A 16641-nucleotide genomic window follows, 5' to 3' on the forward strand; every position below is an offset into this window, starting at 1 on the left:
GAGGCAAAACCTGTGTTTAGTATTTTTTAATTGGTTTTTATTGATTTGGAGGGACAGCTGCCTCCCTTCCTTCCCCCCCCCCTTGCCCTTCAGGGGTAATGGTGGGGCACAAATATATTAATGTGCTTTTTGAAGGGTGGGGGTGATTGGGTTGCTGTTTTATTTTGATTACGTGGTTTTTGTGGTTTTCTATTTGGGTTTTACGTTATGTGAACCGCCCTGAGACCTCTGGGCCTAGGGCGGTATATGAATCCAAATAATAATAATAATAGTAATAGTAATAGCAATAGTAATAATAATAATAATAATAGTATTCTGTGGCTGAATATTCTTTGACAGAGAACAGAGTGGAAAGGAGAAAAGAGAAAGAGAGGCTGAAGAGAAACAACAACAACAACAACAACAACAACATAATAATAATAATGGTATTCTATGGCTGAATATTCTATGACAGAGAACAGAGCAGAAAGGAGAAAAGAGAGATGATGATGATAATAATAATAATAATAATAATAATAATAATAATAGTATTCTATGGCTGAATATTCTGTGACAGAACAGAGCGGAAAAGAGAGATGATAATAATAATATTCTATAGCTGAATATTCTGTGACAGAGAACAAAACGGAAGGAGAAAAGAGAGATGATAATAATAATAATAATAATAATAATAATAATAATAATAATGGTATTCTGTGGCTGAATATTCTGTGACAGAGAACAGAGCAGAAAGGAGAAAAGAGAGAGAGACTGAAGAGAATAAATAATAATAATAATAATAATAATAATAATAATAATAATAATAATAATAATAGTATTCTATGGCTGAATCTTCTGTGACAGAGAACAGAGCGGAAGGAGAGAAGAAAGAGAGAGAGAGAGAGAGAGAGAGAGAGAGAGAGAGACTGAAGAGAAGCTCATCCTCAGCCCAGAACATTTCGGCCTCAGCAGAGGCTCCGCGGCTGACAGGGAACTCCCCGTTTTTCCGACCGCATTTTTTATTTCTTTTACACAAACACGCACCACACCCACCCACACCCCGTCCCGTCCGCTCCCCTGACGCCCAGGAGCCCGGAGAGCCCGCCCAGCCACCCTCTCTCTCGCCAGGCGCCGAAGCCCCTCTTCTCTCGGCTTCCGCAGCCCCTGAGGCAGGTGAGTCAAGAAGGCGCGCGAGGAAGGAAAGGGGGAGGGGGAGCCGGGAGAGGAAAGGCGGGAAGACGCCGAGAAGCGGGAAAAATTCACCTCAGAACTTCGCTTTTTCTCCTTTTTATTTTGCCTGAGGCGGAGCTGCATGTGAACCCCCCCCAGCCCCGCCACGTTTTTTTAATTTAATTTTAACACCGTTAAAGCATGTTATTTCTCTCCTCACCCGCCTCCAGGGAACTGTAGTTCGGGAGAAGGTGGGAATTGTAGCTATGGGTGGCCGACTTGAGGAAAGTATTTAGGAGAGTAAGCTGGAAAACGGTGTCCCTTTTATTCCTACCGTCTGCTTCCTTCTACTTAACCAATCCACAAGAGGGCCTTGCCTCTTATTCCATCACCTCTAAGCTTACTTGTATTAGGTATCTTGTCAGAAACTTGTAGAAAATCCAAAATATATATCAACAGGATATCACCTCTATCTGCAGACTTGTTGACACTTTCCAATAACTCACCTAAGTTTGTGAGCAGGACTTGCCCTTGCAGAAGCTGTGCTTCAGCAAGCTTGTATAAGCTTGATGATTTTACCCTTAACAATACTTTCCACCAGTTTCCCCATCCCAGCAAGATATTAAGATAACTGGCTTGTAATTTCCAGGATCCCCCATTGGTTAGGTTTTTGTTTTTAAGCTGTTACATTGGCTACTTTCCAGTCCTTGTGTACGGAGGCAGATCTGAAGAACAAGTTACATATTTTGTGTTAAAATATAAGCAATTCCACAACTGAGTGCTATGAAAACTGTTGCGTGGATGCTATCCAGATCGGGTGATTTCTCATTATTTATTTTGTCAATCAGGGCAGGAACATAATCCTCAGATTCCCCTTCTGCCCTACATAATCTGTTCTGAAGAGAGTTGCAAAGAATTCCTTCAGTTTCTCCACAAACTCCCTATCCTCCTTTAGCACACCTTGGATTCCTTTGTCATCGAAACGCCTGCCTAGATGGTTTCTACTACTAATATATTTTAAAAACTTAATGTCATCAGCAACGTGCTCCTCAAATTCTTTTAAAAAAAATATTTTTATTAAGTACAAATTAGAAAACATACATGTTTACAACAAAAGAAAATACAAAGGAAAAGGAAAATACATAAAACCAAGAAAAAAAATTAGAGAGTATTTGCTCCTCAAATTCTTTTTTAGCATCGCTTACTATCTGCTTGCACAATGCTGGCATATTTTTGCTCTCATGATGCATCTCTAATATATATAGAAAGGTAAAGGACCCCAATACAGTGGACGCTCGGGTTGCAAACATGATCCGTGCTGGATTCACGTTCGCAATGCGCAGTGGCGCATCTGTGCACGCACGGGTTGCAATTCGGCACTTCTGCACATGCGCAAAATGCGATTTTAGTGCTTCTGCGCATGCGCAACCACCGAAACCTGGAAGTAACTTGTTCCGGTACTTCCGGTTTCAGCGCGTCCGTAACCCAAAAAAACGCAACCTGAAGCGTCTGTAACCTGAGGTATCACTGTACAGTTAAGTTCAGTAAAAGGCGACTATGGGGTGCAGCACTCATCTCACTTCAGGCCAAGGGAGCCGGCATTTGTCCACAGACAGCTTTCTGAGTCATGTGGCCAGTATGACTAAACTGTTTATGGCACAACGGAACACTGTGAGAGAAACCAGAACACACGGAAACGCTGTTTACCTTCCCGCCACAACAGTACCTATTTATCTACTTGCACTGGCGTGCTTTCGAACTGCTAGGTTGGCAGGAGCTGGAGCAGAGCAACGGGAGCTCACCCAGTCGCGGGGATTGGAACCTCTGACCTTCCAGTTAGCAAGCCCAAGAGGCTCAGTGGTTTAGACCACAGCAGCACTCATGTTCCAGCTACAATATAAGCTCCAGTTGACTAGTTGAAACTCTAGTTTCTATTATTGTGTTTTTAAATATCTCCCAAGCATTTTGGAGTGATTTGGTCCTCTTGACTTTGTTTTTCAACTTTCTTTTCACCACTCTCCTCATTGGGAGCAAGTTTCCTCTTTTGAAACCAAATGGTTCTTGATGACATACACATTGCTTGTGTTTTTCCATTGCCTGGGTTTAACAGAAAACAAACAAGTCAGCATTTGCCGGGGGTGGGGGTTTATTATTCATCATTGTCAAAGGCAACTGACTCATTTGTAAATGTGCTATACCGGTATTTTCCAGTGTAGATGAGGGGGCACTTAACCTGGGAGTAGCGCAACACTGAGTTGCTCAAATATCTTCTTCTTTTTTCAAAGAAGAATTGAAACAAGAAGCTGTAGAATCATATTTCCTTTGCAAACCCTCTATGCCCAAACTCAGTTTTAATACTTGGTGGGTATTGTGGTGCATTCATCTTCATTTATTTGTTTCTTTGCATAAGTGGAATTTTACATCTTGTTTGGTGATAAGAGTAAAATACCTACTAGTTTCCCAAATCAATCAATCAACAAACAAACAAACTCTGCTGTGCCTTTCAAAATTGAATACAGTATCCCCAAAAGTTTGTGTTCCCAGCCCACACGGAAGGCAATACTCTCTGCTTCTCAAACATCTAAGAATAAATCCTAAAGTTATTTTAAAAGCACTGTTCATAACATTGTCCAGCTGTAGTTACTGAAGAGTGATTGAGCAGGTGGAATTTGTTACTCTTCTTTGGAAACGACAACACAAGTTATGCCCGAACGTAAGTTGCACCCATCACACTCATAGTGTGAAAACAAGCAACCATCACTGAAAGGCCACAGAATATCAAGGAGATCTATCAAAATGCATCTCCCCAAAAACACAAAGTGAATGATAAAACAGTATACAGTATTCTGACAACTATAAATCTTGAATAGTTCTGATTTCGAACATGTCAAATATATTATATGTCATATGCATGTTTATTATTATGTAAAATAAAAGCAATTCGGTATTTGAAAAGAAAAATGTTTATTTTCAAAATAAAAGTAAAACCTGGGCAAAATTTGTGCAGGCTGCACACTACAAATGTGTGATCATTTTGTAAAAGGTTATTCACCTTGAAGCAGCAAGTGCAATCTGGAGGAAAGAGTATCATATATATTTTACCTCCACTATCAAAGAGAATATGCCTTAGTACCAGTTTCTGGAAATTGAAGGTGGGCAGAGTTCTCTTGCACTCAGTGTCCTACTTGAAGTCTTCTCATAGACTTCTGGGCAGCCACTATGAGAATAGGATCCTGGACTAGACGGGTCATTGGCCCAATTTGGTGGGTTCTGCATATGTTCTTATACACTCCTGCATGATAATGTTTAATATCTGATCCAATCAAGCATTATTCTTTGTAGTATGTCTCAGTGGAATCAAGTCCAGCAGCTAGAAGCAAAATTCTTGGAACAGATAGATCAGATTTATGATGACAAATTTCCCATGGAAGTCCGACATCTGCTAGCACAATGGATTGAAAACCAGGACTGGTAAGATCAAATGTTCTTTGTCTACATATTTTTTTAAAAAAAGTAATTTATCTCTCTTATAAAGCTTGAATTTTAGGAAACTTTTATGTACAGGCAGGATATTGGGTGCATAGTTATTACTGTGTGCAGATATAAATTCCAAAAAAAAGCCTATCCTTAGGAATATACAGAGAACTTTTTATTATTCTGATAAAATTTTGCCTTTAATATAAAGCAGCTTTGTGCCACTTACCACATTTGTTCTCTGTTTATTTTTGATGAAAGTATTGATCAGAAATAAACAGAAAACAAATGTGGCAACTTAAGAAACTATCACAATCAAGAAACAGTAACTGTAATAACAAATATTAAGTGTGATGTGTAATGGACATGAAAAAATTGATATGAAACAAAGGATACATGTATATTATACAATATATACCAAGTGTACATTAACACAATAATCATATTTCTAAGTAACGTACAATATACTGTAGCTGTGCATAATTGCTTACGTAATGCTATTAAAATTATTCCCTTTGCTATTAAAGGGTCTATAGGAATAAACACATTTTGTTAGTTGTCTTACAAAAACATAATAATATTTTAAAAGGAAAGGAACAATAATCTTCCTAGCATAGTATTAGCTCTCTCCAAAATACTGGCATACGCTTGCAGTTCTATTTTTTATGAGCTAAGCCTGTGGAAGATGATGCATTATGATAGAAACAATCTGAATTTGTAAGCAAGCCTTTTCTAAACAGTCAGTAGCCCAGTTTTGCATGTAATGTTATCCAACCATGGTTGAACATACTAGTTCTTCAGCCTACTGAAATATTTACTGGGGTTTATTGGGACTTTCCTCTGAACGTGCTTAGGACTTCATTCTTAAAACAAATAAGAACATGCATGAAGCTGATGATTCCAGACACCCATTCTAGGGCCTAATACTTTTATTGAACAAATAATTTGGAGGCTTTTACCATTACTTTTTGGTTTTGGTTTTTCATGTTTTGGTTTTATTCATATAAATTTTGCGTTGCACAGGGAATCTGCATATAACAATGAACCTATGGCAGCCATCCTCTTGCAGAACTTACTAATAAAGCTGGACGAACATTTTGACCGTGTTTCCCAAGAGAAGAATCTCCTCTTGATACACAACCTAAAGAGAATCAGGAAAGTTCTTCAGGTGAGTCTATTGCCTTCACACACAACACCTTGAGGCTAAAGAGGAATCATGAAGCAGTCTGTTTCATGAGCAATGAACTACCATAAATTTTATTAGGTTGCAAGCCAGGAAGATCTGCACACAGCCTCAATTTATGGAAATAGATGCAATGCATTCACTTATAAGTATTTGGTCATTACAGTCCACCGAAATCAGGGGCTTCAACCTGCTCTTAGTTACCTGTTTATCCATGTGACCAAACTGGGGGACCAATATTTCCTATTGCAGTGTGCATCCCTTGTTTCTAGTTGTTGGTGCTGACGCAGGATGGAGGTTGCTTATTAGAGGAACGCTCCCAGTACCTTCTGTAAACTAGATGTGATATGTGAGATGCATCTACTCTACACCAAACATTTGAAGTTGCCTATTTCCATAGGCCCAGACGGGGGCTGGTCGCACTCCCCCAGAAGGTGATCCCTCTGGGGGTCCTCCTATTTGATGTAAGTCTTAGGAACCCCTGCTGCCGGATTGACCTATGGCATCACTTCCAGCAGATGGACCGCAAGTAAATGATTGCCCCATGCCCAAGCCAAACCTCTCTCATCTGTATTCAATAAAGTTGTGACCTGTTTCTTTCCAAATTAGTCTATGCTGTTCACTTGGTGGGTCAGGAATGGGGAAGCACAATGCCATGGCCTTCAGTGGCTTTAAAAACAGATATTGGCAATGAAGAAAAACGTTTTTCATGCCTGAGACAGCAATTGCTTCTGTAACATTGTGTGAAAAAGGATAGGCCTGAAAGCCAATTTAAATGAACTTTTCCTGACATGACATAGGACTTTACCACCTGAGTATGGGTGGGTATTTACGGGTGACTTGCTACTTTGAAAGCAACCCCATATTTAACCCTCCTGGTAAAAACAAATGTTTACATGTTAAAGGAAAGTCCTGGGGATCCACAGGCACTATTGGTCAAACTAGGTATTATAAAAGCATATCTCATGTGCTGTTAGAAGGCAATTCATGCCAAATTCCTACAAAATTGGGTGGGATTTAAAATACAACAGAAGGATTGTGAGAGTTGCTGGACCCCCCCCCCCCCACCTGTGCATTTGCTCATGATTCAGTGGGTAGTTTTTTCCTGTTAGGGTTACTTCTATTATATATTTGTTGTGTTTTTATTTATTTTTTCATGGTACAGAAGATACATTTTTAGGATACAGTTGTTACAACAGTAAAGAACAAATAACGTGTCCTGAAAAAATTACAAACTTTTGTCATTTTTTTGGTAATAAAGTTTCATTTGATTACGTATTCTAAAAGAAATGTATCCCAGATTTTTATGTGTGAAATATTCTGCAGCAAATGGAGATTGTGGAAAGTGTTGTTTGAGACTTGGAAGTTTGAACTCTGTGCACAAGTGTATTGGATGTTGGTCTAGTGAAACCTGTTGCCTTATTTAATAGGTGTTTTTTAATTCTTTGAGACCATCATGGCAGCAAATGTACACCAGCACTTCTGAGGAAGTGGGTGGAGGCGGGGGGCGGGAAACAACACATGTGGCTTAAAACTAATACTACATTTCTGTGTGAGGTTTTCTAATGCATTTCCTCTTGCTGACCTAGATTTAGAATTCTCAACATAGATAAGTGGCTTCCAATAATGATTACCTAAAATGAAGAAAACTCTCCTTGCATTTTAGCCTCAAACAGTGATAGGGCTGGCTCTAGACATTTTGCCACCTGAGACTGAACCCTAAATGGCTCCATACTAACCCCAAGTTAGGTGCACACTAGTAAAAGCTGAGCAATGCAAACAACTGGTGCTAAATGAACAACTACTTTATTGGCAGTTAAAGCCCCTACTCAGGATCACTTAAGAACACCAATTCAACAATGCTCATCCTTAGCATCCCTTAGCCACCCTACCATATTCACACAGGCAGGATGGGTAAAGAACAACCCCGTTTCCTCCACTCCATTTCTTTGCAGTGGAGCTGTAATTCTAACCTGCATCAGCACTTGTGATTCAGAACCAAGGGTTCTTCTGAACTATTTAATACTGAGCACACATAATCTTGGAGATGTAGAGGTATATATTTAACAGTACAGTCGTACCTTGGATCCCAAATGCCTTGGTACTCAGAGGTTTTGGCTCTCAAACACCGCAAACCCAGAAATGAATGTTCTGGTTTGTGAACAGTCTTTGGAACCTGAACGTCCAACGGGGCTTTCACGGCTTCCAATTGGCTGCAGGAGCTTCCTGCAGCTAATCAGAAGCTGCACTTTGGTTTCTGGACATTTTGGAAGTCGAACGGAATTCTGGAACGGATTCCATTCGACTTCCAAGGTACAAATGTATTACATAAATGTGCATGTTTAACATACTTATCAGCAGATAAAGCAGAGGGAACGTAGGTACTGCAACTGTCAGTTGAGCCAGTGTGGTGTAGTGGTTAAGAGCGGTAGTCTTATAATCTGGGGAACCGGGTTCGTGTCTCCGCTCCTCCACATGCAGCTGCTGGGTGACCTTGGGCCAGTCACACTTCTTTGAAGTCTCTCAGCCCCACTCACCTCACAGAGTGTTTGTTGTGGGGGAGGAAGGGAAAGGAGAATGTTAGCCGCTTTGAGACTCCTGAAGGGGAGTGAAAGGCAGGATATCAAATCCAAACTCTTCTTCTTCTTCAAAAGAAGTAAATTAACAGCTCTCCTTATGCAGAACCTGAGGTGCATCAGAGCTAATTGAAATCAAGTGGTTTGAGCACAAGATTTAATAATTTAGTCATGACTAACTTCGGTTAAAATTAAGCAATGAGGGTGGGTTTTTTCTATATAAAAAACCCCTGAAAGCAACCACTATTATTATTTTTTAAACATAAACACCACCCAGAAAGGTTTGACGTTTCAAGCTGGGTATTAAAAAGAGATCATAACTCAGTGGCAGAGTGCATTCTTTTCATATCAGCCCTAGTTCAAGCCTCCTGCATCTCCAGTATCTTGGATAGCAGAGCTAAAAATACCCTTGTCCAAGATATCGAGGGCTACTCCTAGTCAGTGCTGGGATAGTTAGACCAATGGTCTTACTCAGTAACACTAAGCTTCATATATGTTAATTGATTTCAAATAACCAGGCACATCTCCGGAGTGGAAGTATTTAGGGCCCAAAGTAACCCTGAAACTCGTGCCCAAAAATCGTTAAGGGTCATAGTGGGTGCAAAAATATTGTCAGCAAAGCAGTGCTTCTTGATCTATATGGACTAGGCCTGGGCTGTTTCTGATGCTATTTTCTGGGCTATTTTGTTTCTTGTTCTCAGGGAAAATACCAGAGTAGTCCTATGCATATAGCAGTGGTTGTTTCAAACTGTTTAAGAGAAGAAAGAAGAATATTGGCTTCAGCCAGCATGCCGGTACAGGTAACTCTGCTTTTAATTTGATATATACGTTTGTCTTTAAGGAGGCCTAAATCCACTGCAGATTCGGAACACTGATTTTAAAGGGTTTCAGCACATATAATTCAGGGCTGGATCATGGTCACTGGGTGCAATCCGGGCCCATCAAATCCAAGATTGTTGTCAAGTTGTATATACCCTCCAGTATTTCACAGGTCAAAACAAGGCAACTCACGTGTATTTGTAGCACTCCTGTTCTTCTAACAGGAACTATTACCCTTCCTCTTGCTGAAGAGTTCCCCCCCACCTGCATTTAATTTGCAATAACCTATGCTGCATTAGTATGTTGTTGTTGTTTAGTCGTTTAGTCGTGTCTGACTCTTCGTGACCCCATGGACCAGAGCACTCCAGGCACTCCTGTCTTCCACTGCCTCCCACAGTTTGGTCAGACTCATGTTGCTAGCTTCGAGAACACTATCTAACCATCTCATCCTCTGTTGTCCCCTTCTCCTTGTGCCCTCCATCTTTCCCAACATTAGGGTCTTTTCCAGGGAGTCTTCTCTTCTCATGAAGTGGCCAAAGTATTGGAGCCTCAGCTTCATGATCTGTCCTTCCAGTGAGCACTCAGGGCTGATTTCCTTAAGAATGGAGAGGTTTGATCTTCTTGCAGTCCATGGGACTCTCAAGAGTCTCCTCTAGCACCATAATTCAAAAGCATCAATTCTTCGGCGATCAGCCTTCTTTATGGTCCAGCTCTCACTTCCGTACATCACTACTGGGAAAACCATGGCTTTAACTATACACTGCATTAGTATACATGGAAGTAATCACCACTGAACTCAATGGAACTTTAAGAATCTCTTTGGTTTTTGACCCAGTGATGATGCTGACACTGTGATATTGGATGAGGAAGTAGTTCTCAAATCAGACATAAATATGTGAGAAATTAGGGAGTAGATTACTTGTACACCCATGCCAGTTTCGTGAACAGATGTGGATCTCCATGCTTTGTGTGTTATTGTTTCCCCACAAAAGTGACTTGTGCAAGGTATCTCATGTGAATGAAAACATTAAAATCAGAAGTAACTTTTTTGGGGGGGGGGGACCATGAAAGCTAACAAATAAGGTCCTAAATCAATTCTTTTAAAGTTATTGGTCACTGAATTTGTCTCTATGCCAAGAGAACTCATTTTGCTGAACTCATCTGTAAAATCCTTTTTTTTTAGGGACCTCTGGAAAAGTCACTACAGAATAACCTGGGTTTGGAAAGGCAAAGAAACGTTGAACACAATGTGTCTGCAGTCAAGAACAGTGCACAGGCAAGTTACTACAGTTTGCCACATGTGTACCAAATGCCAACATATCTTCCTCAAGGTGCAGATATATCTCTGTGGACTTGCTATGCAGACAGAGCAAGGCTGAGCCTACACATGCAGCAGAATGAGGTGGTAGAATGGAGCTGCACTACATTTGAGGCACACCACTTTTGAATGCTCCCCCATTTAAGAAATACAGTATGCAAGTAGAAAATCAGCACATCAAGGCTAAAAAGTTTTACTAAAGCTCATTGCGTGTAATGCTGGTGGTTTTTTATCTGTGTGGATTTTGTAACATAAAGGAACTTTCGAAAATGTGATTTCCCCCCCCCCCCACCTACTGTCTGACATTATGTGGTCTGTTCTAGCTCTTTGACATGCTACCACCTTGTTCTGTTGCTTATATCCTGCTTTTCTTAAGCCCTGGAAACCAAGGCAGTATGATGTGGTTCCCAGGTGGCCCCGTGTCTCTTCATACTTGCCAGACAACACTCTATCTCTGTGTGTGGATGTGCAGGTAGATATAAATGTAGAGAGAGATAAATGAAATCCTCAGCCTCATTAGTGTGGGCACCTTTTTTTAGTTGATAAAATATATTTTTAATTGACTGATCTGAGTTATTAATAAGATAAAATGTTGCTGCCAATGTATCCAATGCTAGTCGTACTCAGAGTAGATTGAAGTTAATGGACATGACTAGCAATAAGCACAAGATACAAAATAGTTCAGCTCACTTTGCCCATTTAGGGCACACCCAGTTGCTCTGGGAGCAAGGCAGCAGCAAGGGATTCACAGGGAATACTATAGGGAATTCATAGGGGATCTGTTTGCCATTAAATCATTTTAATTTTAATTGAAAAAAGCAGATGACAGAACAAGATGTCAAATATTTAGAAGATCTGCAGGAGGAGTTTGACCTGAGGTATAAAACAATACAGAGCATAGGTAAGCTTTTCCATGTGTGTAAACAGTATTAATTTGAAGCTTATTAACAGTTTTAAAATGTTGTGTTTATTGTTGTTAATGCCTAAGTTCGCCTTGTGTTACATCCAAAAACTCAACAAATGGCATATTTGCAACAACGAAAACACCCAACCTATGTAACTACTGTATAGCAGTGATGAGGTATCCAATAGTTTAGTGGCAAATTCAGAAGTGCAGAGTCCCTTCATGATTGTTGTGGTCACAACTCCTTCTATGGTTATGAGAAACAAGCCTAAAATTTTATTCTTCTTATGGTAGAACAAGGTGTTTAAATCTGCTGCTGTAAAACACCCTTAGCACCTTGATCAAAAACTGTGATTGGCTGTTCAAAAGCGAGCTGTGAATTCCTTCTAATAAAATCCTTTACAAAGCTGAAGATCGGTGTAGGTGAAAATGGATGTTTGCATTGTAAAGCGAATGCCTTATTATCACATCAAAGGTGGATTTAAGGTAGCGCAACCAGGCCCCTCCCCTCACTGGGCACTGCTGGGGGGCATCGCAACTATGATATAGTGAATGCACAGAACAGAATGCAAGAGGTTGGGAGGGGGAGAATTTTGGCCTCTCACAGGGCGCCACTGAAATCTGAAAGACCAAAGTCTGCCCTGATTATATGTAGCATATGGTTCCATAAGCAATGTTCTCCACCAAAGTCCAGCCTCCTTTCAAAATATAGAATATTACCCATAGAGGAAGCCAGATAGGTTTACGTATTATAAGCATGAGTTTACACTTGATCAGTTTCAAGAGATGCAGGCTCTTTAAAAGCCATTTCTTCTTGCTAGTCTATTACTAATGTCATACTGTCTTCTGAGTAATAATGTATTGACTCTTCCCTCAAATGATGACGATGATCATGACCACAAACAGATCACTACTGCATCACTTTGCCTGACATTTAACTGCTATAAGCAGGCACCTTTGTGGGCCACTGTAGACATGATAAAGGAAATGTGTGAACATATCTCTGGTTTCATCAAACTCTCATAAGTAACAGCTTCCCTGCTGAATCCCCAGGTGTGTGTCAGAATGCAGCCTGCATGTACTCTTCATGTCTGGAGTCTTAATCCTGCAAAACTTGGTCACAACTGAGGCTGCAATGCTTTGACTCTTACCTGGAAGTAAATCCCAGTGAATACTGTGGACATGTGTACAAAATTATACTGCCTGTTCAGTTGAAAACAATGGAACGGCACTTAGTTACAACAAATTCCATTGCTTTCAGTTGGACTCAGTCATGACTAATTTTGCTGGCATGTACCATATAGGGCTTATAATGTACATATAAGCACTATACCTAAATGATCACTGTGTGCTGCCATTGTATACAATGTCAAAACTGGGTCTTTAGAGTGGTGGTACTTGCAGTTTGGAACTGCTTCCTGTTGAATATCAGGCAGGCATGTCTCTGTTGTCTTTTTGGTGCCTGTTGAACACCTTCCTTTTTGAAGAAGCCTTCTAAGTGAGATTTTTATCCTAAGCAGTGTCTGCACTGGATTTGAAAGTGTGTGTGTGTGTGTGTGTGTGTGTGTGTAATGCTTCATAGGAAGTCATTAATAAATGTAATTAATAATAAAAATGTGTATTTAATTTTCCAGCAATTTCATCATTAAGAGATTATAAAATGGAGGTAGAAGCTTCCCTATCTCCTCATTGCAGCCTGAATCTACCTATAGCTGTTCCTCATAAGGCTAGACCATGATTTTAGCAGTGTGTGTGTGTGTGTGTGTGATTGTGTGTGTGTGTGTGATTGTGTGTGTGTGTGTTAGCTGGGCTATGCTGTTTAAGAGGCTTATTCTTCTTGTGCCATACACATGCTATTTTGCATCTTCTTTTAGAACACACCAACAAAAACAGTGTTGCTGTGAAACAAGAGATGCTGCTGTTGCAGGAGATGCTCAATACCTTAGACTACAAGAGAAAGGTTTGCTAAATTGTCTTCGTCGTTTGTATGTTTTTCTTTTGCACGCCACCCTATTCTGCTGATGTAAACGTAGAGGCAGCTTGCTTCAGAGTTCTTCATGTGGTTAAGCAGCAGGAAATTCCCAAGAGCTCGAGAGAGTCTGATGACTACAGAGAGAGTACTGTCTGCCGCCTCCCAGATGTTTTGCACTATAGCTCCCACCATTCCTGACCATTGGCTATGTTAGCTGAGAATGATGGGACTTGGAATGCAACAATTGGAGGGCACAAAGGTTGCAGAAGGGTGTTCCACATATTTGAAAGTCAGAGGACTTAAGTTTGCATTTCCCCTTACATTTCTGACCTGCCCTTTCTCTAAAGAGCTCAGAGTAGCATGCGTGGGGCTATCCAAACATCTTATAACAGCCTTCTGAGACAGACTAGGGTGGAAGAAAGTGATGAGTCAGGAGACACATGCATGCAATCCTACTATTAGAATGACGTTCAAAAATAATTCTCTCTTAAGCAGGGCTGTTCTCTTCTTCCACAAGGAATAGGTTTGGTGTCGGAACAAAAGGGGCAGTGGTGAAGGAACCTCCATCCCTTAATGAATCACTGTTGATAGCACCTGTTGAATGGTGTGTTTTAAAGCAGTATAGAGTACCATCATTTCATGCCTTGCAGGCTCCCGCATAGTGAGTTTCAAGGTGAGCTAGTGCAAGACAGGCGATCAAAGTAAAGCTGGATTATTATTATTTTTAAAATATAACTTATCATGACGGCTGGAGAACATGTCAGCAAAACTAGTGATTTCAACCTGAGAATCCTCCAGAAACCATGCTTTATTAAGTGCCAAAGTTGCTCACATCTGGTGAACTTTACATTCACTTGTATCTCTTGAAATTCTTGGCCAGTGGATAGTGAAAATCCTGAAGAATCTACATGTTAAATATCAGTATTGTTGGGGGGGGGGAAAGGTTTTTTTAAAAAACAACAACACTATGATTGTTTAAAACTTTCCTACAATTAACTTTATAAGATAAAATCAGAAAAATAAGGTCTGAAGCTCCCACTTTCAAAATGTCTTACCTTTCCTAAGTAGATAGTAATACTGATATGTATTCCATGGTGAATTGTGATCCAGTGTTAGTACTTTAGGGACCTTTTGAGCTTCTGAAGTTTGTATGCCGAAGTGGTTCATAGGTGGAATTTAGTCCAGACATATTATCTAGCACCCTTAGCCAATCTGGTGCCCTCCAGTTGTTTTGGTATAAACTCCCATCATGTATGTTGCCTGGGGTTGATGGGAATTCTAGTCCAAAATTGCTGGAAAGAAATTATTTGATGAAGGTTGCCCTAAATGCTTTCCTAAACAGAAAAGTCTGATATACGTCCTGGAAGATGTTCAGATTTTGATTACTCTTACAAAGATGAGAGCCTCAGAGCTGTGAGTAGAAAAAATAGGTTGCCTCTTTGCATTGTGTTATTGTAGTAGGCATTGTTGTATGCAGTGCTTTTTTTCTAAAAAAAGATGTTTAGGGGTACTCTCATTTTGACTCATGAAAATCACCATTTTATAGTTCAAATCTGGAAAAATAAACACAGTAAATGGGCAAAAGTACAAAGATCCACAAAATGTTTAGGGGTATGCGTACCCCTGCGTACCCCCAGAAAAAAGCACTGGTTGTATGGATGGTGAGCTCCAGAGCAGCCATACTGGCTGTGGCTGGTGGGAATTGTAGCTCAAAACATCTAGAGGCCCCCCAGTTGGTGAAGGCTATTCCAGAGCAATAAAGGACAGTTGCATTTATAAACATTCTTGGTCCTTGCTTGGACGAGAGATACACATCCTGTGTCTTTTAGGAAGTTCTCAGCAAAATGGCACAAATAATCAAAGAAGCTGAAGCCTTGGTGAATAACTTGCTAACAGAAGAATTAGTGGACTGGAAGAGAAGGCAACAAATTGCTTGCATCGGAGGGCCTCTGCACAATGGGCTTGATCAGCTGCAAAACTGGTAAACTTTTATCGGTAACTTCTATTTTCTGAGCGAAGTGCGACAGGAAGTGGTGCTGCTGCTTCTGCTGCTTCTCCCCAGCCCAGAATACCCAATACAAATTTAATCTTAGAGGTTAACAGAGTTTATGCAGCTTCTAAGAATGTATGCATCTGAAGTGAAAATAACTCTAGCAGGCATCACCTGCTCTGAAAAGGGCTCTTTGAAACAAGGTTGCTGCAATGGAAGAAATGAGGGGCTGTGGCTGAACCACACAGACTGTGTCATGGTCACCCCAAGCAAACACTTTCATATCTGGGGAATCACTGTTAGGGTTGTAGCCAGTTGCGAAACCTCCATCGAAAGTTACCTGATAGAGAATATATCCCACCCCAGCCATTAGCACTGTGCACTTTATCCTGAGAAAGATAGCTGCTTTTGGATTTCTATTGCTGGTTCTGGAAACAGGAGACAACAGAGATTTTCTCCTCTCTCTTGTCTCACCGCACCCTAGTTGAATTGTCAATCCATTTACCGTATCTGTTTTCTGTGCCTTTCCCCCATTTTCTATACCTGAGCTCTCACCATCTGCTGCAATGGGACACATCACAAAGGAATACAGAGAGATAAGAACACAGCTCACTGTATGCAATTATATAGAACTTGCCAAAGACAAAATATAAAAATAAGACATTTAGATTCCACCAGGTCTCCATTTCACTGCATGTGTGTGAAGGAAAGAGAGAGAGAGTTGATCCTTTCTTTTCATTTATTCAGTTTCACTCTGATGGCAGAGAGTCTTTTTCAAATAAGAAGGCAGCTGGAGAAACTGGATGAGCTTTTGGTCAAGCTCACGTATGAGGGAGACCCCATTCCCCTGCAAAGACCTCACTTGCTGGAAAGAGTGAACTTTTTGCTCTACAGCCTTTTCCAAAGGTGCGTAAGCTTATGTCACGTGTTAAGTGCAATTTGTGAAGGAAAGGCATGTAAACATATAGCTCCTGTCATGAAAATGCAATATGTGTCTGAAAAAATTAACCCTGCCATGTTGAAGAATTTGTCTTCATGAGATGAAATAATCTTGCTTATCCTTTAGTATTTCTCTAGACATGTTTATGCAAAGTACTAACAAATATATTTACTTCCTTTTGTGTCAGTTCATTTGTAGTTGAGAGACAGCCCTGCATGCCAACCCATCCTCAGAGGCCCTTAGTTCTTAAAACTTTAATACAGTTCACTGTTAAACTTAGGTGAGTAAAGGCTATCACTTAACCATTTACTTGATT

At 40.4% G+C, this 16641-nt stretch overlaps 1 protein-coding gene across 3 annotated transcripts in view; it reads left to right on the plus strand.

Moving 5' to 3' along the window:
* The first annotated feature begins 890 nt into the window (after positions 1–890).
* Positions 891–16641, plus strand: part of STAT4 (signal transducer and activator of transcription 4) — a 31893-nt gene continuing 16142 nt past the window's right edge. For 2 of the 3 annotated variants that reach the window (XM_083707737.1, XM_083707739.1), the window contains exons 1-10: positions 891–1152; positions 4492–4620; positions 5647–5791; positions 9084–9182; positions 10385–10477; positions 11342–11420; positions 13298–13383; positions 15225–15376; positions 16133–16291; positions 16513–16605. In XM_083707737.1, coding sequence (XP_083563863.1) covers positions 4493–4620; positions 5647–5791; positions 9084–9182; positions 10385–10477; positions 11342–11420; positions 13298–13383; positions 15225–15376; positions 16133–16291; positions 16513–16605 — 1034 coding nt within the window. In that variant the 5' untranslated portion in view covers positions 891–1152; position 4492. Of the gene's footprint in view, positions 1153–1319; positions 1401–4491; positions 4621–5646; positions 5792–9083; positions 9183–10384; positions 10478–11341; positions 11421–13297; positions 13384–15224; positions 15377–16132; positions 16292–16512; positions 16606–16641 lie in introns of those variants that run through there. The other variant, XM_083707738.1, reaches the window with a different exon arrangement.

This window comes from Podarcis gaigeae (genome assembly GCF_964106915.1).
Source record: "Podarcis gaigeae genome assembly, chromosome: 1".
Classification (NCBI taxonomy): domain Eukaryota; kingdom Metazoa; phylum Chordata; class Lepidosauria; order Squamata; family Lacertidae; genus Podarcis; species Podarcis gaigeae.